At 50.5% G+C, this 24,572-nt stretch overlaps 1 protein-coding gene across 5 annotated transcripts in view; it reads left to right on the plus strand.

The window, feature by feature from the left end:
* The first annotated feature begins 1,617 nt into the window (after positions 1-1,617).
* The window catches only part of LOC110504277 (alpha-actinin-1), a 133,297-nt gene continuing 110,342 nt past the window's right edge, over positions 1,618-24,572 (plus strand). For 3 of the 5 annotated variants that reach the window (XM_036962561.1, XM_036962557.1, XM_036962559.1), the window contains exon 1: positions 1,619-2,070. In XM_036962561.1, coding sequence (XP_036818456.1) covers positions 1,954-2,070 — 117 coding nt within the window. In that variant the 5' untranslated portion in view covers positions 1,619-1,953. Of the gene's footprint in view, positions 2,071-24,572 lie in introns of all 5 variants that reach the window. The other 2 variants (XM_036962558.1, XM_036962560.1) reach the window with 1 other exon arrangement.

The following is a 24,572-nucleotide window of genomic DNA, read 5'->3' on the forward strand; positions in this document are numbered from 1 at the left end:
GGAAGCATTTCACTGTTAGTCCACAACCTGTTGATTAATTACCAAGCACGTGAGGAATAAACTGTGATTTGATTTTGTTTCTTTGCCGTAATAATGAACCTAGAAGAAATGCTCCTTAAAACGGTCGTTCTGCAAACCTTCCTCTCCTTACCTGTGAAAAACAGATTTTTGAATTACAATCACTGTCCTAAAACCCTGTTTTAATACAGTAGGCTACACAGTCTTTCACTGTTTGGTTGCGGTTCTCCTCACCTACGTCTGCACAGTGGTAACACACTCATCCTGCTGTGAAAGGAACTCTGCCTCTTTAAACACAGACCAGTCTTTAGCCTGCGCTTAATCTGTGACGTCACTTTCCCTGAACATTCACCCGCTTGGAAGTTTGTCCATATATGGAAGAGCGCTCCAGTTTCACGTAGCCACTAAGAACGACGCAAGACTGACCTGGGCTACCCCTTGTAGGCTATTCAGTTTAGGAGCGAGGCCTTCATGCAGCGAGTAGTTCCAGTATGTGGTTTTACCTTACAAGGTAGAGACCGTGGCCACGGCAGCACGGCTCTGTGTTTACATGACAGGGTTGAAGCCGTCCGGTGGCGCATCACCTCGCACAGCCCAGCTCAGCCAACCTTCTTGGTAATCTTGGGGACAAGAGAAACATGGAATCTGAGCTGAGATGAATGACGAGATCTCAAGAGTCACGAGCAGGAAACTCGGTTGATATGTGAAAAAATAAACAAAAGTACAAAATTATGTAACACATGGTAACTATATAACTACCGGTAAAATATTAACAAAATTAAAAACTTTACAACTCATTGGATTTGTCTTGAAATTTGTTTCAGCCATTTAGAGCCATTGCGTAAAAGCGCGTGAAATTGTTGGCTCATTGATTTGTAATTAATGGACAATTAATCATTTTTACAGACTCCATGTCTGGCACATTAACGTTATTATGTAGCCATCAGCGTTAAATAAATCATTAGTAACTAGCCTTTAACCTCAGTCATTAATGACCGGGAGGGCATTGTCGCTTTATGGACATGTGTTAACCTAGATGGCGTGTGTCAGTGGAGGCTACTGACGGGAGGACGGCTCATAATAATGACTGGAACAGAGCAAATGGAATGCCATCGAATAGATGGGAACCACGTGTGTTAGATGTATTTGTGTGTCAACAAGTTGCCTAGAAGACGCGACCCATTGATCCTTACTATAGATGACGATAATGGGGGTTGTGGTCTCCTCTTCCAGGGGGTAAGTGCCGCTTCTGAAAACAACCTGCAGCTATAGGCTCTACTGGTAGGAGGATGTACGCTTTTTGGCGTAGCCTACACTGAAATGGTAAATTACCGTAATACAGGCGCTAATGTTTGCGCGCATTAGTAATTTAGGTCTTTAAATTACATTGTTTCAAACTAAATTAAACACTTTGACAGATTAGAATGTATCCAATCAAAGTACCCGTATGTCCAGAGCAGACAACCTATACTAATACAATCAGCGTACAATAAGTAGTTGCACTGACAGCTGCTACAGCCAATTATGTGTGCCTGGTCGATAGTGGGCGGGCCTTATAACTCCCTTGTACCCAATCAAGTTGTATATTTTTGCCATTGAAGTTAATTTTTTCTTCACAGCAACATTTTGCTTCTGTCGGCAGCATCGCTCAAGGATCTGCCTACTTAGAATAGCGCTGTAGCTCGGAGGTTGAAACACATTGATAGAAAAAGAAAGGCGAGGGGTTTGTGTGATTTAGTAGAGAGCGAGCGAGAGAGAGGGGAAGGGAAAAGAGAGTCAGCGAAAGAGATACAGTGAATCCGGGCGACCGTTAATTTAATTCACACCGTCTTGATCGAGTGCGGTAGACGGTCGGTAACGTATTGTTGCAACATCCCCTCCGGTCCACCCCCGCGTGAGTCCCGGGGAATACAGGAGCGTGAAGAAGTATCATTCATGCCTACTTTCGACATGGATCCCTATGATGGAGATGAAAACAATTATATGCCTCAGGAAGATGACTGGGACCGGGATATGCTGTTGGACCCGGCGTGGGAGAAGCAGCAGAGGAAGGTGAATACAGTTTACCGTGTTATTTAAATATATATATAGTGATCTAGCTTCCTCTTTCCCGGTGTGGTGCAGCAGTGAGATGAGAGGGGAGAGGGACATATGAGCGCGCAGCAGGAAACCTGTAGTCTATTTTGAAATTGATACTGCTCTTGGGAACTGGGAAGATTAACAAATACGCTTTTGTGTATTATTGACACCGGGGGGTGTTTTTGTAACTATTTTTACACTACATTTAGATAGGCTAACCGATGTGTCAACTGTCATATTGCAAATTCACCAAAACTTTTGAGTAGCCTAATGCGTTGACTAGCCTAAACATCACATTAAGGATTTCGGCTAGTTCTATCCTAATGTGTAAAAGCAGCCGACCGGATGTAGTTGAAGCAACATCGCAGAGCAACAGATGTCAGACATGTGTTCCTACTGCTGTATCATATCTCCTCTCCGCTTTCCTCCTCATCTCCTCTTCCCTCCTCCCCTCTTCCCTTTCCTCATCCTCTCCCCTTCCCTTCTCTCCTCTCCCCTTTCCTCATCTCCTTTCCTCCTCATGTCCTCTTCTGTCCTCTCCTCTCCCCTTTCCTCATCTCCTCTTCCCAACTCCTCTACCCTCCTTCCCTCCTCCCTTTCCTTCCTTCCTCCCTCCGCTCCCCTCTCCCCTTCTTTCCTCTCCTCCTATTGTAGGTGTCCCTATCTACCTCAGTTCTCCTCTCCTCCTATTGTAAGTGTCCCTATCTACCTCAGTTCTCCTCTCCTCCTATTGTAAGTGCCCCTATCTACCTCAGTTCTCCTCTCCTCCTATTGTAAGTGCCCCTATCTACCTCAGTTCTCCTCTCCTCCTATTGTAAATGTCCCTATCTACCTCAGTTCCAGTGATGTCAACAGTATTAGAATATTCTGTGTGTGTGTGTGTGGTTCAGAACTAGTAAGTATGGACAGTGTACACTACACTGAGTTCCAATGGAATCATTCAAATGAAAGTATTTAGAGAGTGGCTGAAAACATTTGTGCCTGTGCTTGCTCTCTCTGTCTCTCGCTCTCTCACACTTTCCTTTTTTGCTTTGAGAAAACAGGGAAGAAAACGCAGTGGAATCTGAGTAAGCATTGTGGTTAGAAGGGTTGGGCTTGGATCGGAGCGAGCGTGCCCTAAAATGGTCATAATCGTCCTCCTTCTCTTTGCAGCAGCAGTTGGAAAAACTTTTCCTTTTTTTTTCTGCTTCGAAAGCTTTGGCTTCCAGTTTCCTGAATTATGTTGTCATCGCCAGACGGCTACTGGTGTCGGTGAGAGAAGCACCGGGGCGGCTAGGTATGCGAGGTCAGGGGTTACACGTAAATAATTACAGATGCAGGGAGCCAACAACTAGCACGAGCCTGCCTGTCCTGAGACATCATCTGGAGGCTCTCACTACGGCAGTTTGAGTAGCTACAGTAGTCATAGGGAGGGAGCAAGGGAGAGGGAGGGAGGGAGGGAGTAAGGGGGAGGGAGGGAGCAAGGGGGAGAGGGAGGGAGGGAGTAAGGGGGAGGGAGAGGGAGGGAGCAGGGAGGAAGCAGGGGGGAGAGGGAGGGAGCAGGGGGGAGAGGGAGGGAGCAGGAGGGGGGGGAGAGAGGGAGGGAGCAGGGGGCGAGAGGGAGGGAGCAGAGGGGGAGGGAGCAGGGGGGAGAGGGAGGAAGCAGGGGGGAGGGAGCAGGGGGAGAGGGAGGGAGGGAGCAGGGGGAGAGGGAGGGAGGGAGCAGGGGAGGGAGGGAGCAGGGGAGGGAGTGAGGGAGCACGCTGAGTTTGAGTAGCTACCGTAGTAATACCATGGAATGACTGAGAATCCACTGGCAGTGCTTTATAGTCTCTCTTTTGAATCAAATGACAGTTTTGTTTAGACTTAATTTTTCATGCAAGGAAAGGGCCACTGTAGACCAAGGCTTTCAAAAGACTGAGCGATGTTCATAGTTTATGCCAAGATAGACAGCAGATACGTTCAGTAGAGGTGGTAGTATAAGCTAGACCAAACAAGGCATTGCAGTAATGCGATGAATTATACCCATTTAATTGTATGTATTATAGCCCGACTCTGTAAGGTAAGCTGTGCAGACAGAGAAACAGTAGGCCTGGACCCGCCCACAAATATATAAACAATGAAACAAAGGTACCCTGTGAGATTTCCCAGGTGTGGAGTAATTATACTTCGACAGACTTTATTTCTTTGGTCGTTGGGGGGGGAGACCCACTCGTGCCTCAGCCCTCCTCAGTGACTGCTGTGTGGGCGGTCACACATAACAGGATTCATTATTCATTATGTGTTTCTGAATGTGAGGACACAAAGAGACAGAAGTGTGTTTATTGAATGGAGCTCTGACTAGACAAAAAAAAATATTATGGGATGGGCGCACGCTGACAGGGAGGGAGGGAGGGAGGGAGGGAGCACGCTGACAGGGAGGGGAGGGAGGGAGCACGCTGACAGGGAGGGGAGGGAGCACGCTGACAGGGAGGGGAGGGAGGGAGCACGCTGACAGGGAGGGGAGGGAGGGAGCACGCTGACAGGGAGGGGAGGGAGGGAGCACGCTGACAGGGAGGAGAGGGAGGGAGCACGCTGACAGGGAGGAGAGGGAGGGAGCACGCTGACAGGGAGGGGAGGGAGGGAGCACGCTGACAGGGAGGAGAGGGAGGGAGCATGCTGACAGGGAGGAGAGGGAGGGAGGGAGGGAGCATGCTGACAGGGAGGGGAGGGAGGGAGCACGCTGACAGGGAGGAGAGGGAGGGAGGGAGCACGCTGACAGGGAGGGGAGGGAGGGAGCACGCTGACACGGGGGGGGCGGAGCACGCTGACAGGGAGGGGAGGGAGGAAGCACGCTGACAGGGAGGGGAGGGAGGGAGGGAGCACACTGACAGGGAGGGGAGGGAGGGAGCACGCTGACAGGGAGGGGAGGGAGGGAGGGAGGGAGCACACTGACAGGGAGGGGAGGGAGGGAGCACGCTGACAGGGAGGGAGGGAGGGAGCACACTGACAGGAAGGGGAGGGAGGGAGCACACTGACAGGAAGGGGAGGGAGGGAGCACACTGACAGGAAGGGGAGGGAGGGAGCACACTGACAGGAAGGGGAGGGAGGGAGCACGCTGACAGGGAGGAGAGGGAGGGAGCACACTGACAGGGAGGAGAGGGAGGGAGCACACTGACAGGGAGGGGAGGGAGGGAGCACACTGACAGGGAGGGGAGGGAGGGAGCACACTGACAGGGAGGGGAGGGAGGGAGCACACTGGCAGGGAGGGGAGGGAGGGAGCACTCTGACAGGGAGGGGAGGGAGGGAGGGAGCACGCTGACAGGGAGGAAGGAGGAGAGGGAGGGAGCACTCTGACAGGGGGGAGAGGGAGGGAGCACTCTGACAGGGAGGTGAGGGAGGGAGCACGCTGACAGGGAGGGAGCACACTGACAGGGAGGGGAGGGAGGGAGCATGCTGACAGGGAGGAAGGAGGAGAGGGAGGGAGCACTCTGACAGGGGGAGAGGGAGGGAGCACGCTGACAGGGAGGGAGCACGCTGACAGGGAGGAGAGGAAGGGAGCACGCTGACAGGGAGGGAAGGAGCACGCTGACAGGGAGGGAGCACGCTGACAGGGAGGGAGCACGCTGACAGGGAGGGGAGGGAGGGAGCACGCTGACAGGGAGGAAGGAGGAGAGGGAGGGAGCACTCTGACAGGGGGAGAGGGAGGGAGCACGCTGACAGGGAGGGGAGGGAGGGAGCACGCTGACAGGGAGGAGAGGAAGGGAGCACGCTGACAGGGAGGGAGGGAGCACGCTGACGGGGAGGGAGGGAGCACGCTGACAGGGAGGGAGCACGCTGACAGGGAGGGGAGGGAGGGAGCACGCTGACAGGGAGGAAGGAGGAGAGGGAGGGAGCACTCTGATAGGGAGGGAGCACGCTGACAGGGAGGGGAGGGAGGGAGCACGCTGACAGGGAGGGGAGGGAGGGAGCACACTGACAGGAAGGGGAGGGAGCAGGGGGAAGGAGGGAGCAGGCTGACAGGGAGGGGAGGGAGGGAGGGAGCACACTGACAGGGAGGGGAGGGAGGGAGCACACTGACAGGAAGGGGAGGGAGGGAGCACGCTGACAGTGAGGAGAGGGAGGGAGCACGCTGACAGTGAGGAGAGGGAGGGAGCACGCTGACAGGGAGGAGAGGGAGGGAGCACGCTGACAGGGAGGGGAGGGAGGGAGCACTCTGACAGGGAGGGGAGGGAGCACGCTGACAGGGAGGGGAGGGAGCACTCTGACAGGGAGGAAGGAGGAGAGGGAGGGAGCACTCTGACAGGGGGGAGAGGGAGGGAGCACGCTGACAGGGAGGAGAGGAAGGGAGCACGCTGACAGGGAGGGGAGGGAGGGAGGAGAGGGAGCAGGCTGACAGGGAGGGGAGGGAGGGAGCATGCTGACAGGGAGGAGAGGGAGGGAGCAGGCTGACAGGGAGGGGAGGGAGGGAGCATGCTGACAGGGAGGAGAGGGAGGGAGGGAGGGAGCACGCTGACGGGGAGGGAGGGAGCACGCTGACAGGGGGGAGAGGGAGGGAGCACGCTGACAGGGAGGAGAGGGAGGGAGCATGCTGACACGGAGGAGAGGGAGGGAGGGAGGGAGCACGCTGACGGGGAGGGAGGGAGCACGCTGACAGGGAGGAGAAGGAGGGAGGGAGCACGCTGACAGGGAGGAGAAGGAGGGAGGGAGCACGCTGACAGGGAGGAGAAGGAGGGAGCATGCTGACAGGGAGGAGAGGGAGGGATGGAGGGAGCACGCTGATGGGGAGGGGATGGAGGGAGCACGCTGACAGGGAGAGGAGGGAGGGAGGATGCTGACAGGGAGGAGAGGGAGGGATGGAGCACGCTGACGGGGAGGGAGGGAGCACGCTGACAGGGAGGGGAGGGAGGAGAGGGAGGGAGCACGCTGACATTGAGGAAGGAGGAGAGGGAAGGAGCACTCTGACAGGGAGGAAAGGGAGGGAGCACTCTGACAGGGAGGTGAGGGAGGGAGCACGCTGACAGGGAGGAGAGGGAGGGAGGGGAGGGAGCACGCTGACAGGGAGGAAGGAGGGGAGGGAGGGAGCACACTGACAGGGAGGAAGGAGGGGAGGGGAGGGAGGGAGCACGCTGACAGGGAGGGGAGGGAGGGAGCACGCTGACAGGGAGGAGAGGGAGGGAGGGAGGAGAGGGAGCAGGCTGACAGAGAGGGGAGAGAGGGAGCAGGCTGACAGGGAGGGGAGGGAGGGAGGGAGCACGCTGACAGGGAGGAGAAGGAGGGAGGGAGCACGCTGACAGGGAGGAATGAGCAGAGGGAGGGAGCACTCTGACAGGGAGGAGAGGGAGGGAGCACGCTGACAGGGAGGGGAGGGAGGGAACACGCTGACAGGGATGAGAGGGAGGGAGGGAGCACGCTGACAGGGAGGAAGGAGGAGAGGGAGGGAACACTCTGACAGGGAGGGGAGGCAGGGAGCACGCTGACAGGGAGGAAGGAGGGGAGGGAGGGCGCACTGTGACAGGGAGGACAGGGAGGGAGGGAGGGAGGGAGCACGCTGACAGGGAGGAAGGAGGAGAGGGAGGGAGCACTCTGACAGGGAGGGGAGGCAGGGAGCACGCTGACAGGGAGGAAGGAGGGGAGGGAGGGCGCACTCTGACAGGGAGGACAGGGAGGGAGGGAGGGAGGGAGCACGCTGACAGGGAGGAAGGAGGAGAGGGAGGGAGCACTCTGACAGGGAGGGGAGGCAGGGAGCACGCTGACAGGGAGGAAGGAGGAGAGGGAGCACTCTGACAGGGAGGGAGGGAGCACTCTGACAGGGAGGAAGGAGGGGAGGGAGGGAGGGAGCATGCTGACAGGGAGGAGGGAGGGAGCACGCTGACAGGGAGGAGAGGGAGGGAGCACGCTGACAGGGAGGAAGGAGGAGAGGGAGGGAGCACGCTGACAGGGAGGAGAGGGAGGGAGCACGCTGACAGGGAGGAAGGAGGAGAGGGAGGGAGCACTCTGACAGGGAGGGGAGGGAGGGAGCACTCTGACAGGGAGGAAGGAGGGGAGGGAGGGAGGGAGCATGCTGACAGGGAGGAAGGAGGAGAGGGAGGGAGCACTCTGACAGGGAGGGGAGGGAGGGAGCACTCTGACAGGGAGGGGAGGGAGGGAGCACGCTGACAGGGAGGAAGGAGGAGAGGGAGGGAGCACTCTGACAGGGAGGGGAGGGAGGGAGCACTCTGACAGGGAGGAAGGAGGGGAGGGAGGGAGGGAGCATGCTGACAGGGAGGAAGGAGGAGAGGGAGGGAGCACTCTGACAGGGAGGGGAGGGAGGGAGCACTCTGACAGGGAGGGGAGGGAGGGAGCACGCTGACAGGGAGGAAGGAGGAGAGGGAGGGGAGGGAGGGAGCACGCTGACAGGGAGGGGAGGGAGGGAGCACGCTGACAGGGAGGATGGAGGAGAGGGAGGGAGCACTCTGACAGGGAGGGAAGGGAGGGAGCACGCTGACAGGGAGGAAGGAGGAGAGGGAGGGAGCACTCTGACAAGGAGGGGAGGGAGGGAGCACTCTGACAGGGAGGAAGGAGGGGAGGGAGGGAGCATGCTGACAGGGAGGAGGGAGGGAGCACGCTGACAGGGAGGAAGGAGGGGAGGGAGGGAGCACGCTGACAGGGAGGAGAGGGAGGGAGCACGCTGACAGGGATGAAGGAGGGGAGGGAGGGAGCACGCTGACAGGGAGGAGAGGGAGGGAGCACGCTGACAGGGATGAAGGAGGGGAGGGAGGGAGCACGCTGACAGGGAGGAGAGGGAGGGAGGGAGCACGCTGACAGGGAGGAAGGAATTAGGGGAGGGAGGGAGCAAGCGGGGAGGGACACCCACTAGCCTCACCACAGATAAACCCATTGAATGTCCCTTGTTGATATTCATTATAAGAGTTTAGTGACCTTTTTCCTTCAGTGCCCCCCTAGTAGATCAATGGTACATGCATCCCAACATAGGACTCCGGCTCTGGTCAAAAGTAGTGCACTATGTAGGGAATAGGGTGAATAGCATGCCATTTGGGACACACGTCCCATTGGATTTTGCTTTTCTGAGGGATATGATGTGGTTAGGAAATGTCCCCAGCATGTCTCAACTTGACTGTCAGGTATACAGACTGTCTCTCCTTCTCAGTGGAATCTGAATGACTCTCCCCTCCACCACTACATAGGTATACAGACTGTCTCTCCTTCTCAGTGGAATCTGAATGACTCTCCCCTCCACCACTACATAGGTATACAGACTGTCTCTCCTTCTCAGTGGAATCTGAATGACTCTCCCCTCCACCACTACATAGGTATACAGACTCTCTCCTTCTCAGTGGAATCTGAATGACTCTCCCCTCCACCACTACATAGGTATACAGACTGGACCAGGTGTGTCTTAGTGAAACAGGGCCAGGTGTGTCTTAGTGAATCAGGGCCAGGTGTGTCTTAGTGAAACAGGGCCAGGTGTGTCTTAGTGAAACAGGGCCAGGTGTGTCTTAGTGAATCAGGGCCAGGTGTGTCTTAGTGAAACAGGGCCAGGTGTGTCTTAGTGAATCAGGACCAGGTGTGTCTTAGTGAAACAGGGCCAGGTGTGTCTTAGTGAATCAGGGCCAGGTGTGTCTTAGTGAATCAGGGCCAGGTGTGTCTTAGTGAAACAGGGCCAGGTGTGTCTTAGTGAATCAGGGCCAGGTGTGTCTTAGTGAATCAGGGCCAGGTGTGTCTTAGTGAAACAGGGCCAGGTGTGTCTTAGTGAAACAGGGCCAGGTGTGTCTTAGTGAATCAGGGCCAGGTGTGTCTTAGTGAAACAGGGCCAGGTGTGTCTTAGTGAATCAGGGCCAGGTGTGTCTTAGTGAATCAGGGCCAGGTGTGTCTTAGTGAATCAGGGCCAGGTGTGTCTTAGTGAATCAGGGCCAGGTGTGTCTTAGTGAAACAGGGCCAGGTGTGTCTTAGTGAATCAGGGCCAGGTGTGTCTTAGTGAATCAGGGCCAGGTGTGTCTTAGTGAATCAGGGCCAGGTGTGTCTTAGTGAAACAGGGCCAGGTGTGTCTTAGTGAATCAGGGCCAGGTGTGTCTTAGTGAATCAGGGCCAGGTGTGTCTTAGTGAATCAGGGCCAGGTGTGTCTTAGTGAATCAGGACCAGGTGTGTCTTAGTGAATCAGGGCCAGGTAGTGAATCAGGACCAGGTGTGTCTTAGTGAAACAGGGCCAGGTGTGTCTTAGTGAATCAGGGCCAGGTGTGTCTTAGTGAATCAGGGCCAGGTGTGTCTTAGTGAATCAGGGCCAGGTGTGTCTTAGTGAATCAGGGCCAGGTGTGTCTTAGTGAAACAGGGCCAGGTGTGTCTTAGTGAATCAGGGCCAGGTGTGTCTTAGTGAATCAGGGCCAGGTGTGTCTTAGTGAATCAGGGCCAGGTGTGTCTTAGTGAATCAGGACCAGGTGTGTCTTAGTGAATCAGGGCCAGGTGTGTCTTAGTGAATCAGGGCCAGGTGTGTCTTAGTGAATCAGGGCCAGGTGTGTCTTAGTGAAACAGGGCCAGGTGTGTCTTAGTGAAACAGGGCCAGGTGTGTCTTAGTGAATCAGGGCCAGGTGTGTCTTAGTGAATCAGGGCCAGGTGTGTCTTAGTGAATCAGGGCCAGGTGTGTCTTAGTGAATCAGGGCCAGGTGTGTCTTAGTGAATCAGGGCCAGGTGTGTCTTAGTGAATCAGGACCAGGTGTGTCTTAGTGAATCAGGGCCAGGTGTGTCTTAGTGAAACAGGGCCAGGTAGTGAATCAGGGCCAGGTGTGTAGATTCACTGTTGCGACTCCTTATATACCAATAGGAGACATAAGGGCCAGGGTCATAAGTCTGAGATCAGGTTCACTTCCATAATGTAATATATGATTATATCTCTGTCTCAATTCAATTCAAGGGGCTTTATTGGCATGGGAAACATGTGTTAACATTGCCAAAGCAAGTGAGGTAGATAATATATAAAGTGAAATAACCAATAAAAATTAACAGTAAACATTACACATACAGAAGTTTCAAAACAATAAAGACATTACAAATGTCATATTATTTATATATATATATATATATATATATATATATATATACAGTGTTGTAACAATGTACAAATGGTAAAGGACACAAGATAAAATAAATAAGCATAAATATGGGTTGTATTTACAATGGTGTGTGTTCTTCACTGGTTGCCCTTTTCTCGTGGCAACAGGTCACAAATCGTGCTGCTGTGATGGCACACTGTGGTATTTCACCCAGTAGATATGGGAGTTTATCCAAATTGGATTTGTTATCGAATTCTTTGTGGATCTGTGTAATATGAGGGAAATATGTGTCTCTGATATGGTCATACATTGGACAGGAGGTTAGGAAGTGCAGCTCAGTTTCCACCTCATTTTGTGGGCAGTGTGCACATAGACAGACATGGCTCTCAAGAGAAGACAGGCTTTCTCAATAGCAAGGCTATGCTCACTGAGTCTGTACATAGTCAAAGCTTTCCTTAATTTTGGGTCAGTCACAGTGGTCAGGTATTCTGCCACTTTGTACTCTCTGTGTAGGACCAAATAGCATTCTAGTTTGCTCTGTTTTTTTGTTAGTTCTTTCCAATGTGTCAAAGTAATTATCTTTTTGTTTTCTCATGATTTGGTTGGGTCTAATTGTGCTGTTGTCCTGGGGCTCTGTAGGGTGTGTTTGTGTTTGTGAACAGAGCCCCAGGACCAGCTTGCTTAGGGGACTGTTCTCCAGATTCATCTCTCTGTAGGTGATGACTCTGTCTCTCTCTCTCTCTCTCTCTCTCCCTCCTCTCTCTCTGTGTTCATAATCTCATCATCTAGAATAGACGTTTGTTGTAGCCAGAGCCCAGAGATGTCGTGACTGACTCTGAATGCAGGTGTTTACTGACTGACTGCTGAAGGCTAATTTGTCCAGGCTTGTCCTTATATGGAAGCGACTAGCATGTACCTTCAATTTACCATTAGAATGGCCAAGTCAAAGTCCAGACCTGAATCCAATCGAGAATCTGTGGAAAGAACTGAAAACTGCTGTTCACAAATGCTCTCCATCCAACCTCACTGCGCTCGATCTGTTTTGCAAGGAGGAATGGGAAAAAAATGTCAGTCTCTCGATGTGCAAAACTGATAGAGACATACCCCAAGCGACTTACAGCTGTAATCGCAGCAAAAGGTGGCGCTACAAAGTATTAACTTAAGGGGGCTGAATAATTTTGCACGCCCAATTTTTCAGTTTTTGATTTGTTAAAAAAGTTTGAAATATCCAATAAATGTTCCACTTCATGATTGTGTCCCACTTGTTGTTGATTCTTCACAAAAAAATACAGTTTTATATCTTTATGTTTGAAGCCTGAAATGTGGCAAAAGGTCGCAAAGTTCAAGGGGGCCGAATACTTTCGCAAGGCACTGTACCTTCAATTTACCCCTGCTGGTAAACCTCTAGACCTCCCCTCTACTCCCTTTGTAGTTTTGGAGCCCCCGACATTCCCCAGCCTGTCTCCTCTGTGCCAGGGGGAAGATAAAGTTTTAATTGATTCCACGATAAATTCAATTCCAGGATAAATAATTGTTCATTCCGATCATGGCTGAGTCTGAGCCTGAAAGAGCAAGGCAAGGTATCTGGTTGGGTTGATATTGATATTATATATTGATGAAGGCCTAGCACTCGTCTGGCTGTGACACAAGTCATTTATAAATGATATGCAACGCAATGTGCTTTACAGGAGAAAACAGAATAAAAAAAAAAACGATACAAATTAAAGCTGAGATATTTACTACTCAACAAACATAAGATTACATTTATTTTTTAAAGAATGACAATACTGAACAACATAGAAAATACTGTAAGGAAAAGCAAAGCTAAAAAAAAAGGTGTTTTAAGATCTCTTTTAAATGTGTCCACAGTTTTGTCCACCTCAGGATCTCTGGTAGGCTATTCCGGAGGCTGGGGGGCATAGTAACTAGGGGCTGGGGGGCATAGTAACTAGGGGCTGGGGGGCATAGTAACTAGGGGCTGGGGGGCACAGTAACTAAAGGCTGGGGGGCACAGTAACTAAAGGCTGGGGGGCACAGTAACTAAAGGCTGGGGGGCACAGTAACTAAAGGCTGGGGGGCACAGTAACTAAAGGCTGGGGGGCACAGTAACTAAAGGCTGGGGGGCATAGTAACTAAAGGCTGTCTCTCCATGCCTCTTGGTCCCCCTCAGGATCTCTGGTAGGCTATTCCAGAGGCTGGGGGCATAGTAACTAAAGGCTGGGGGGCATAGTAACTAAAGGCTGGCTCCCCATGCCTCTTGGCCCCCCTCAGGTTCTCTGGTAGGCTATTCCAGAGGCTGGGGGCATAGTAACTAAAGGCTGTCTCTCCATGCCTCTTGGTCCCCCTCAGATTCTCTGGCAGGGTATTCCAGAGGCTGGGGACATAGTAACTAAAGGCTGGGGACATAGTAACTAAAGGCTGGGGGCTTAGTAACTAAAGGCTGTCTCTCCATGCCTCTTGGTCCCCTCTCTGGCAGGGTATTCCAGAGGCTGGGGGGCATAATAACTCAAATGTGCAGCCAGATTCTCTCGCTGTGCTTTGGCTCCAACAATAAGTGCCTCGGTCTCGTCTTGATTTAGCTGGAGAAAGTTGTGAACCATCCCAAGTATTTAAATCACTAATACAGTCTAATAATTTATCCGTGGAGCTAAAAATCCTCTGGTGACACAGAAATGTAAAGTTGGATTCGTCTGTGTAGCAGTGAAAATCAACGCTGTGCTTTCTGATAACGTGTGCCAAAGGGTAACGTATATATCAACTGAACACTACTGTGATATGTATTTTCTCTGAGTTATGTTCAACAAGGGTGACAGAGAACTCTTGACCGGTTAAATAGGTCCTAAACCAATTTAGATCTGGACCCGGAGAGGCCAACCCACCTCTCCAGTCCGTACAGAAGGACATCATGGCCAACAGTGTTGAAGGCAGCACTTACATTTAAGAGAAACAGGGACAGAGAGTTGTTTGGCATCTGTGTTGGCTCTAAGATAATTTACCACTTTAACTAAGGCTGTCTCAGTGCTGTGTTGGACACCAAAACCAGATTTCCATTTCTTTTCAGCTGGGCTTTTACATTTTTTTTTTTTTTTTTTTAAATTACAGTTGGCACTTAAACAATCATTTAGCTGTTTTAACACCAATTTCTCCAGAATGTTGGCTTAAGGTTGGATAGGTTGTAAAATGGCTGAAATTTGCTAGAAGCTGAAAAATCTAGATTACTTCTCTTCAGAAGGGGTTTCACCAGAGCAGTTTTTAGTACCGCGGGGAACGTGCCTGTGAACAGGGAGAGATTAACAAATATCTTGCACGTCTTCTTATATGCAATTAAAAACTGTTTGGAAAAAGGTGTTGGGGATAGGATCGTGACGACAACAGGTAGAGGGCTTAAGTTGTAATATCACTTTCCTGAGCGTGTCTGTGTCAACCAGGGAAAATAATTCCATAGAGCCTTTTGTGTAGTAGGCTTTTTTTTTTTTTTTGTGTAGTAGGCACATATCATCAAACTTCTCAACAGGTCTTGGGATGTCCAGTAGAAAGCCCCTTGGTAATTACCAGGTCCAGTAGAAAGCCCCTTGGTAATAACCAGGTCCAGAGTATGGCTGTGGTTACGGGTGGGTCCAGTAGAAAGCCCCTTGGTAACAACCAGGTCCAGAGTATGGCTGTGGTTATGGCTGGGCCCAGTAGAAAGCCCCTTGGTAACAACCAGGTCCAGAGTATGGCTGTGGTTATGGCTGGGCCCAGTAGAAAGCCCCTTGGTAACAACCAGGTCCAGAGTATGGCTGTGGTTATGGCTGGGCCCAGTAGAAAGCCCCTTGGTAACAACCAGGTCCAGAGTATGGCTGTGGTTATGGCTGGGCCCAGTAGAAAGCCCCTTGGTAACAACCAGGTCCAGAGTATGGCTGTGGTTACGGGTGGGTCCAGTAGAAAGCCCCTTGGTAACAACCAGGTCCAGAGTATGGCTGTGGTTATGGCTGGGCCCAGTAGAAAGCCCCTTGGTAACAACCAGGTCCAGAGTATGGCTGTGGTTATGGCTGGGCCCAGTAGAAAGCCCCTTGGTAACAACCAGGTCCAGAGTATGGCTGTGGTTACGGGTGGGCCCAGTAGAAAGCCCCTTGGTAACAACCAGGTCCAGAGTATGGCTGTGGTTATGGCTGGGCCCAGTAGAAAGCCCCTTGGTAACAACCAGGTCCAGAGTATGGCTGTGGTTATGGCTGGGCCCAGTAGAAAGCCCCTTGGTAACAACCAGGTCCAGAGTATGGCTGTGGTTATGGCTGGGCCCAGTAGAAAGCCCCTTGGTAACAACCAGGTCCAGAGTATGGCTGTGGTTATGGATGGGATGGGATATATCTATTCCTGGTTCTAAATTTTTTGAATGGGGCATGCTTATTTAAGATGGTGAGGAAAGCACTTTTAAAGAATAGTCAGGCATCATTTACTGAAGGGATGAGGTCAATATCTTTCCAGGATACCCGGGCCAGGTCGATTAGAAAGGCCTGCTCGCTGAAGTGTTTTAGGTAGCGTTTGACAGTGGAGTGGTCGTTTGACCACAGACCCATTACGGATGCAGGCAATGAGGCATTGATCACTTTTGTTGAAAACAGCAGAGGTGTATTTGGAGGGCAAGTTGGTTAGGATGATATCTATGAGTGTGCCCGTGTTTACGGATTTGGGGTTGTACCTGGTAGGTTCATTGATCAATTGTGTGAGATTGAGGGCTTCAAGCTTAGATTGTAGGATGGCCGGGGTGTTAAAAATGTCACAGTTTAGGTCACCTTGTAGCACGAGCTCAGAAGACAGATGGGGGGCAATCAAATCACATATGGTGTCGAGGGAACAGCTGGGGGCAGAGGGTGGTCTATAGCAGGCGGCAACGGTGAGCGACTTGTTTCTGGAAAGGTGGATTTTAAAAGTAGAAGCTCAAATTTTTTGGGGTACAGACCTGGATAGTAGGACAGAACTCTGCAGGCTATCTCTGCAGTAGATTGCTACGCCGACCCCTTTGGCAGTTCCATGTTGTCGGAAAATGTTATAGTCAGGGATGGAGATTTCAGGGTTTTTGGCGGACTTCCTAAGCCAGGATTCAGACACGGCTAGAACATCCGGGTTGGCAGAGTGTGTTAAAGCAGTGAATAAAACAAACTTAGGGAGGAGGCTTCCTTCAATATAAAGTTGTTTTTTGATGAAAATGAAAAAAGTGTCAGTTTGTCTCTTTCAAGAGGTTGGAGTAATAACATGTTCAAGTAATTAAAACATTGGCCTGAATCTAGGTTGTTTCTTTAGATTTCGAGAGAACTGAATACATTTTTTTCACTTCTCTCATTGACTTCTCAAGTAGAAAGCCCTGTCCTAGTCTGTTTCGCAATAGTTCCTGGAAGACTTGTGATGTTGCGCCTCTGGGTTTAGAAACTGTGCCAATATCGTCTGATGTGTATATATTTAATGTATTACGTGAATGGTGTCCACAACAGTCCTTCTGAAAATACTGTTTTAAATCGTGTTTTATTGCAATTGATTTATTCTACCCTTCTCCATCTATTCAATGTATTCCATGTCATATTTGTCTCCCCGTGTGGCCTAGTTCCAGGGTCAGTGTTACGCATCTGACCATTCCTTCTCTGTGTCACTATTAGAATGTTGTGGTTACCTAGGTTACCCCATTGGCTCACAGCAAATACTTGACCGTTGTTTTTTCCAAATAGCATTTTCTTGTTGTCTCCTTGTTTTTAGTCAATTGCAAAACAAACTTTTAAGGAACGTACAACATGTCTGAAGATTACTTTTCAACATAGCCTTCTCCCGAGCGTTCTCACCACTTCTCTCTCCCAAGCGTTCTCACCACCTCTCTCTCCCGAGCGTTCTCACCACTTCTCTCTCCCGAGCGTTCTCACCACCGCTCTCCCGAGCGTTCTCACCACTTCGCTCTCCCGAGCGTTCTCACCACTTCGCTCTCCCGAGCGTTCTCACCACTTCTCTCTCCCGAGCGTTCTCACCACTTCTCTTTCCCGAGCGTTCTCACCACCTCTCTCTCCCGAGCGTTCTCACCACTTCTCTCTCCCGAGCGTTCTCACCACTTCTCTCTCCCGAGCGTTCTCACCACTTCTCTCTCCCGAGCGTTCTCACCACTTCTCTCTCCCGAGCGTTCTCACCACTTCTCTCTCCCGAGCGTTCTCACTACCACTCTCTCTCTCCCGAGCGTTCTCACTACCTCTCTCTCTCTCCCGAGCGTTCTCACTACTTAGAAAAAGGTTTTCATGACTGAGATCCGCTTTGCTCCAGGACCCAGGACATTAGAGAGCGAGAGTTATGAGCTGATATGTCCACGGAAGTTTGAATTGGTACATGTTCCAGGGTTAGATGAGCGGTTTGCAGGCAGTGCGTGTGTGTTTGTTTTGTGTGTGTGTGTGTCTGGTCTGTCATAGTTGATCCAGTCCAGTTCTAAATCTCAGAGAAACTTTTTATCCCCAATGACTCGACCCCAGTCACGCTGCCTTGCCCATGCCTCGTTTCCACTGATGGATGGGGTCACACACACACACACACACACACACACACCCATCGCAGGAAATTTAATTTGTCTGCTGGTAGTGTGATTACCCTAAAGAAGGAATCCTGACTTGACACTCTTCTCTCTCCTCTTCTCTCTCTCCTCGCTCTCCTCTTCTCTCATTTTGTCTCTCCTTCTTCTCTCTCTCCCCCTGCCCTTAACACAGCTACCCAGACCTTGCCAAAATCATAGAGGAAATTTCTTCCCATAGCTTTTTGTCTGGTTTGGAAAGCGTTTCTTTGTAGTTCCAACACGCAGACTCTGTCCCTTGGGTTTTGGGAGTGCAAAATACATTTCTTCCTTATTAAGTTATAAATGCAGACGTCGGTGTGTACAGAATGCACTGTTTGAAGAGTCAAATGTGTGCCACTAACCAGCCGCTATCTGGGGAGTTCTGTAATGCCACCAGGACATCCATGCAAATATTCACTTCAGTTGTTTTCTCAGGCCTCTATGGTCCAAATATGGACATAGACTTTCATTAGACATGGGTTCCAAATGCTGTTAAAGGGATGGCTGGCTCTGTTAAAGGGATGGCTGGCTCTGTTAAAGGGATGGCTGGCTCTGTTAAAGGGATGGCTGGCTCTGTTAAAGGGCTGGCTGGCTCTGTTAAAGGGATGGCTGGCTCTGTTAAAGGGATGGCTGGCTCTGTTAAAGGGATGGCTGGCTCTGTTAAAGGGATGGCTGGCTCTGTTAAAGGGCTGGCTGGCTCTGTTAAAGGGATGGCTGGCTCTGTTAAAGGGATGGCTGGCTCTGTTAAAGGGATGGCTGGCTCTGTTAAAGGGATGGCTGGCTCTGTTAAAGGGATGGCTGGCTCTGTTAAAGGGATGGCTGGCTCTGTTAAAGGGATGGCTGGCTCTGTTAAAGGGCTGGCTGGCTCTGTTAAAGGGATGGCTGGCTCTGTTAAAGGGATGGCTGGCTCTGTTAAAGGGATGGCTGGCTCTGTTAAAGGGATGGCTGGCTCTGTTAAAGGGATGGCTGGCTCTGTTAAAGGGCTGGCTGGCTCTGTTAAAGGGATGGCTGGCTCTGTTAAAGGGATGGCTGGCTCTGTTAAAGGGATGGCTGGCTCTGTTAAAGGGATGGCTGGCTCTGTTAAAGGGATGGCTGGCTCTGTTAAAGGGATGGCTGGCTCTGTTAAAGGGATGGCTGGCTCTGTTAAAGGGATGGCTGGCTCTGTTAAAGGGATGGCTGGCTCTGTTAAAGGGATGGCTGGCTCTGTTAAAGGGATGGCTGGCTCTGTTAAAGGGATGGCTGGCTCTGTTAAAGGGATGGCTGGCTCTGTTAAAGGGATGGCTGGCTCTGTTAAAGGGATGGCTGGCTCTGTTAAAGGGATGGCTGGCTCTGTTAAAGGGCTGGCTGGCTCTGTTAAAGGGATGGCTGGCTCTGTTAAAGGGATGGCTGGCTCTGTTAAAGGGATGGCTGGCTCTGTTAAAGGGATGGCTGGCTCTGTTAAAGGGATGGCCGGCTCTGTTAAAGGGCTGGCTGGCTCTGTTAAAGGGCTGGCTGGCTCTGTTAAAGGGATGGCTGGCTCTGTTAAAGGGATGGCTGGCTCTGTTAAAGGGATGGCTGGCTCTGTTAAAGGGATGGCTGGCTCTGTTAAAGGGATGGCTGGCTCTGTTAAAGGGATGGCTGGCTGGCTCTGTTAAAGGGATGGCTGGCTCTGTTAAAGGGATGGCTGGCTCTGTTAAAGGGATGGCTGGCTCTGTTAAAGGGATGGCTGGCTCTGTTAAAGGGCTGGCTGGCTCTGTTAAAGGGATGGCTGGCTCTGTTAAAGGGATGGCTGGCTCTGTTAAAGGGATGGCTGGCTCTGTTAAAGGGATGGCTGGCTCTGTTAAAGGGATGGCTGGCTCTGTTAAAGGGCTGGCTGGCTCTGTTAAAGGGCTGGCTGGCTCTGTTAAAGGGATGGCTGGCTCTGTTAAAGGGATGGCTGGCTCTGTTAAAGGGATGGCTGGCTCTGTTAAAGGGATGGCTGGCTCTGTTAAAGGGATGGCTGGCTCTGTTAAAGGGATGGCTGGCTCTGTTAAAGGGATGGCTGGCTCTGTTAAAGGGCTGGCTGGCTCTGTTAAAGGGATGGCTGGCTCTGTTAAAGGGATGGCTGGCTCTGTTAAAGGGCTGGCTGGCTCTGTTAAAGGGATGGCTGGCTCTGTTAAAGGGATGGCTGGCTCTGTTAAAGGGATGGCTGGCTCTGTTAAAGGGATGGCTGGCTCTGTTAAAGGGATGGCTGGCTCTGTTATTTTTATTTCTACTTTGCACATTCTTCCATTGCAAATCTACCATTCCAGTGTTTTACTTGCTATATTGTATCTACTTTGCCACCATGGCCTTTTTTTGCCTTTACCTCCCTTATCTCACCTCATTTGCTCACATCGTATATAGACTTGTTTATACTGTATTATTGACTGTATGTTTGTTTTACTCCATGTGTAACTCTGTGTCGTTGTATGTGTCGAACTGCTTTGCTTTATCTTGGCCAGGTCGCAATTGTAAATGAGAACTTGTTCTCAACTTGCCTACCTGGTTAAATAAAGGTGTTCTCAACTTGCCTACCTGGTTAAATAAAGGTGAAATAAATAAATAAATAAAAAAGGGATGGCTGGCTGGCTCTGTTAAAGGGATGGCTGGCTCTGTTAAAGGGATGGCTGGCTCTGTTAAAGGGATGGCTGGCTCTGTTAAAGGGATGGCTGGCTCTGTTAAAGGGATGGCTGGCTCTGTTAAAGGGATGGCTGGCTGGCTCTGTTAAAGGGATGGCTGGCTGGCTCTGTTAAAGGGATGGCTGGCTGGCTCTGTTAAAGGGATGGCTGGCTGGCTCTGTTAAAGGGATGGCTGGCTCTGTTAAAGGGATGGCTGGCTCTGTTAAAGGGATGGATGGCTGGCTCTGTTAAAGGGATGGCTGGCTGGCTCTGTTAAAGGGATGGCTGGCTGGCTCTGTTAAAGGGATGGCTGGCTGGCTCTGTTAAAGGGATGGCTGGCTGGCTCTGTTAAAGGGATGGCTGGCTGGCTCTGTTAAAGGGATGGCTGGCTGGCTCTGTTAAAGGGATGGCTGGGTGGCTCTGTTAAAGGGATGGCTGGCTGGCTCTGTTAAAGGGATGGCTGGCTCTGTTAAAGGGATGGCTGGCTGGCTCTGTTAAAGGGATGGCTGGCTGGCTCTGTTAAAGGGATGGCTGGCTCTGTTAAAGGGATGACCCCAGGTCAGTGTCCTGCTTTTCATCCCCTTAAAGCCTTCAAGACTTTTTGTTGTTGTGAATTTCAATAGCAGAAAGCAAGATGGTGTAATTGATCCAAAACCCTTAGACTCTGTAGTGACTCTCTATGGAGTGTGAATTGCACAAGTTGCAGAAAGCAAGATGGTTTGTAGTAAAAAACCCATGCTGAGAGCCAGACTTGTGGGAACTGAATTCCTCATCCAACATGGGAACCTGGGGTCAGTGTTCACGTCCTGTGGAGTCAGGGGGTGAAGAGAAGACTTTTTACACATACATACACACACACACACACACACACACACACACACACACACACACACACACAGTGCAACAATGTTTCTGTCTGCTTCCACCGAGGCAACATTATGGTCAATAATGAACGACCCTGGGGCAGAGTGGTGTTTGTGTGTGTGTGCATGTTTCCAGGGGATTTCCAGTAGGGTAACAGCATAGTGGGTTCTTTGACTCAATATAATATCAATTAGAATCAGGACATTTGTATTTGTGCGTGTGAACAGGGGGAGGGGTGAGTCTTTGTTAACAACAGCTGGTGTGGGATATCTAATATGAAGGAAGTCTCGAGGTATCGCACGCCTGAGGTAGAATATCTCATGATAAGCTGTAGACCACACTATTTACCAAGTAAGTTTATCTATATTTTTTGTAACTGTCTATTTACCACCACAAATCAATTCTGTCACTAAAGACCGCGCCCCAGCGGTCGGCGCTCCTAGTGGCCCGGTGCAACTAGAAGGGGAAGAAACTTAGATCACCACCTTTACTGCACACACAGAGACGAGTACCTCCATTTGGCAAATCTGGGCTAACTCTATCTTCCTGATTCCTGTTTACAAGCAAAAAAAACTCAAACAGGAAGTACCATATACTTGGCCATATTGTCTATACACACCATCATATCATATTTATATATATTTATGTTCCGGACTCAGACATTGCACTTTCTAATTTTTCTTAATTCCTTTATTTTAATTTTTTAGATTTGCATGTATTTTTAGGTAATACTGCACTGTTGGAGCTAGAAACATAAGCATTTTGCTACACCCTCGATAACATCTACAAAATATGTGTCCTCGACCAATAACATTTGATTTGATACCAGTGACGCGCTCAATACGGAAGTGGTTTCACTAGCACAGACTGGAATATGTTCCGGGATTAATCCGATAACATTGAGAAGTTTACCACATCAGTCACCGGCTTCATTAATAAGTGCATCGACAACGACGTCGTCTCAACATTGACCGTACGTACATATCCCGACCAGAAGCCATGGATCACAGGCAACATCCGCACTGAGCTAAAGACTAGTGCTGTCGCTTTCACTGACATTTTCAACCTCTCCCTGACCCAGTCTGTAATACCTACATGTTTCAAGCAGACTACACCAAGGTAACCCGTCTAAAATAACTATTGTCCCGTATCACTCACATCTGTAGCCATGAATTGCTTTGAACGGCTGGTCATGGCTCACATCAACCCCATCATCCCAGAAACCCTGGACCCAATTCAATTAGCATAAATCCCCAACATATCCACAGATGACGCAATCCCTTCCTGATGGGCCGCCCCCAGGTGGTGAAGGTAGGCAACTGACCCTCAAGACGGGGGCCCTCAGGGTGCGTGCTTAGTCCTATTCCCTGTTTGCCCACGACTGCATGGCCAAACAGGACTCCAACACCACCATTAGGTTTACTGATGACAAGACAGTGGTAGGCCTGCCCACCGACAACGATGAGGACAACAATGCCAGGACAACAACCTTTCCCTCAGCCTCAGAAAGACAAAGGAGCTGATTCGTGGACAACAGGAAACGGAGTGCCGAGCTTGTCCCCATTCACATCGACGGGGCTGTAGTGGAGCGGGATGAACGCTTCAAGTTCCTCTGTGTCCACATCACTAAGGAATTAACATGGTCCACACACACCAACACAGCCGTGAAGAGAGCATGACAACGCCTCTTTCCCCTCAGGAGGCTGAGAAGATTTGGCAGGCTCCTCAGAGTTCTACAGCAGCACCATTTGAGAGCAGCTCGGCATCCGACCGCAAGGCGCTACAGAGCTAGTGTGTACGGCCCAGTACAACACTGGGGCCGAGCTCTCTACCATCCAGGACCTCTGTACCAGGCGGTGTCGGAGGAAGGCCTGAAACATTTTCAAAGACTCCAGCCACCCAAGTCATATACTGTTCTCTCTGCTACTGCCAAGCAAGCTGTTCCGACACACCAAGTCTGTAACCAACAGGACCCTGAACAGCTTCTACCCCCAGGCCATAAGACATCTAAACAAGAATGATAAATAGCTGACTAAAATGGCTACCCGGACTACCTGCATTGAGCCTTTTTGTACAAACTCTTTTGACTCATCACATACACTGCTGCTGCTACTGTTTATTATCGACCCTGTTGCCTCGTCACCTATATGCACCCCATTACCTTAATTACCTCGTACCCCTGCACATTGACTCGGTACTGGTACCCCATTCATATAGCCAAGTTATTGTTATTTATTGTGTAATTATTCCTTGTTATTATTTTTCTATATATTTTTTTTTCCTTTACATTGTTTTGGAAGGGCCCGTAAGTAAGCATTTCACTGTTAGTCTACACCTGTTGTTTTTCAAAGCATGTGACAAATACGATTTGATTTGCATGGATCCTTACTGCACACAGGAGGAGCTTCTCTCTCTCTCTCTCTCTCTCTCTCACCTCTCTCTCTCCTCTCACCTCTCACCTCTTACCTCTCACCTCTCACCTCTCTCTCTCTCTCTCACCTCTCTCTCACCTCTCTCTCACCTCTCACCTCTCACCTCTCACCTCTCACCTCTCACCTCTCACCTCTCACCTCTCTCTCTCTCTCTCTCTCTCACTTCAATCCAATAAACTTTATTGACATGGAAAGTTAGAGCACTTACATTTTCAAATTGAACATAAAACAAGGATGGTTTAGTCAAACATGAAGATAAGATGTCTCTCTGTAAGGGAAAGCTACTGGAGAAAACAGATGCCTGGGTAACAGCAGGCACACCTTCCCATTTACTAGCCATGTGGGTGGAGAGGGGATGGAGGGAGGTAGGTGGGTGGAGAGGGGATGGATGGAGGTAGGTAGGTGGGTGGAGAGGGGGGTGGAGGGAGGTGGGTGGAGAGGGGGGTGGAGGTAGGTAGGTGGTAGAGAGTTGAGGGAGACGGAGAGAGAGCAGTGAGGTAGGGAGGAGGTGGAGAGGGAGAGCAGGAGAGGGGAACTGCTCACACAGAGTACCTTCCATCCTACAGGAAAAACAGATGACATCCTTTGTCGACATGGCAACCATGTTTCAACCTCCTGTCAATCATTTATGATGTCATCATCACTGACCAGGTTATAAATGATTTGATTTTACTTCCTTTTCAATTTCACAAGAGCTTTTTCCCTCCTCCTCCACACTCACGGCAATTCATTATGACATTAATGTACACCTCCTCTTGATGGGAGACTGTGTTGTAGCCGACCAATTACATCTCCTCTTGATGGGAGACTGTGTTGTAGCCGACCAATTACATCTCCTCTTGATGGGAGACTGTTGTAGCCGACCAATTACACCTCCTCTTGATGGGAGACTGTTGTAGCCTAACCAATTACACCTCCTCTTGATGGGAGACTGTTGTAGCCGACCAATTACATCTCCTCTTGATGGGAGACTGTATTGTAGCCTAACCAATTACATCTC

The sequence above is a fragment of the Oncorhynchus mykiss genome, chromosome 25, assembly GCF_013265735.2.
Source record: "Oncorhynchus mykiss isolate Arlee chromosome 25, USDA_OmykA_1.1, whole genome shotgun sequence".
Taxonomy (NCBI): Eukaryota; Metazoa; Chordata; class Actinopteri; order Salmoniformes; family Salmonidae; genus Oncorhynchus; species Oncorhynchus mykiss.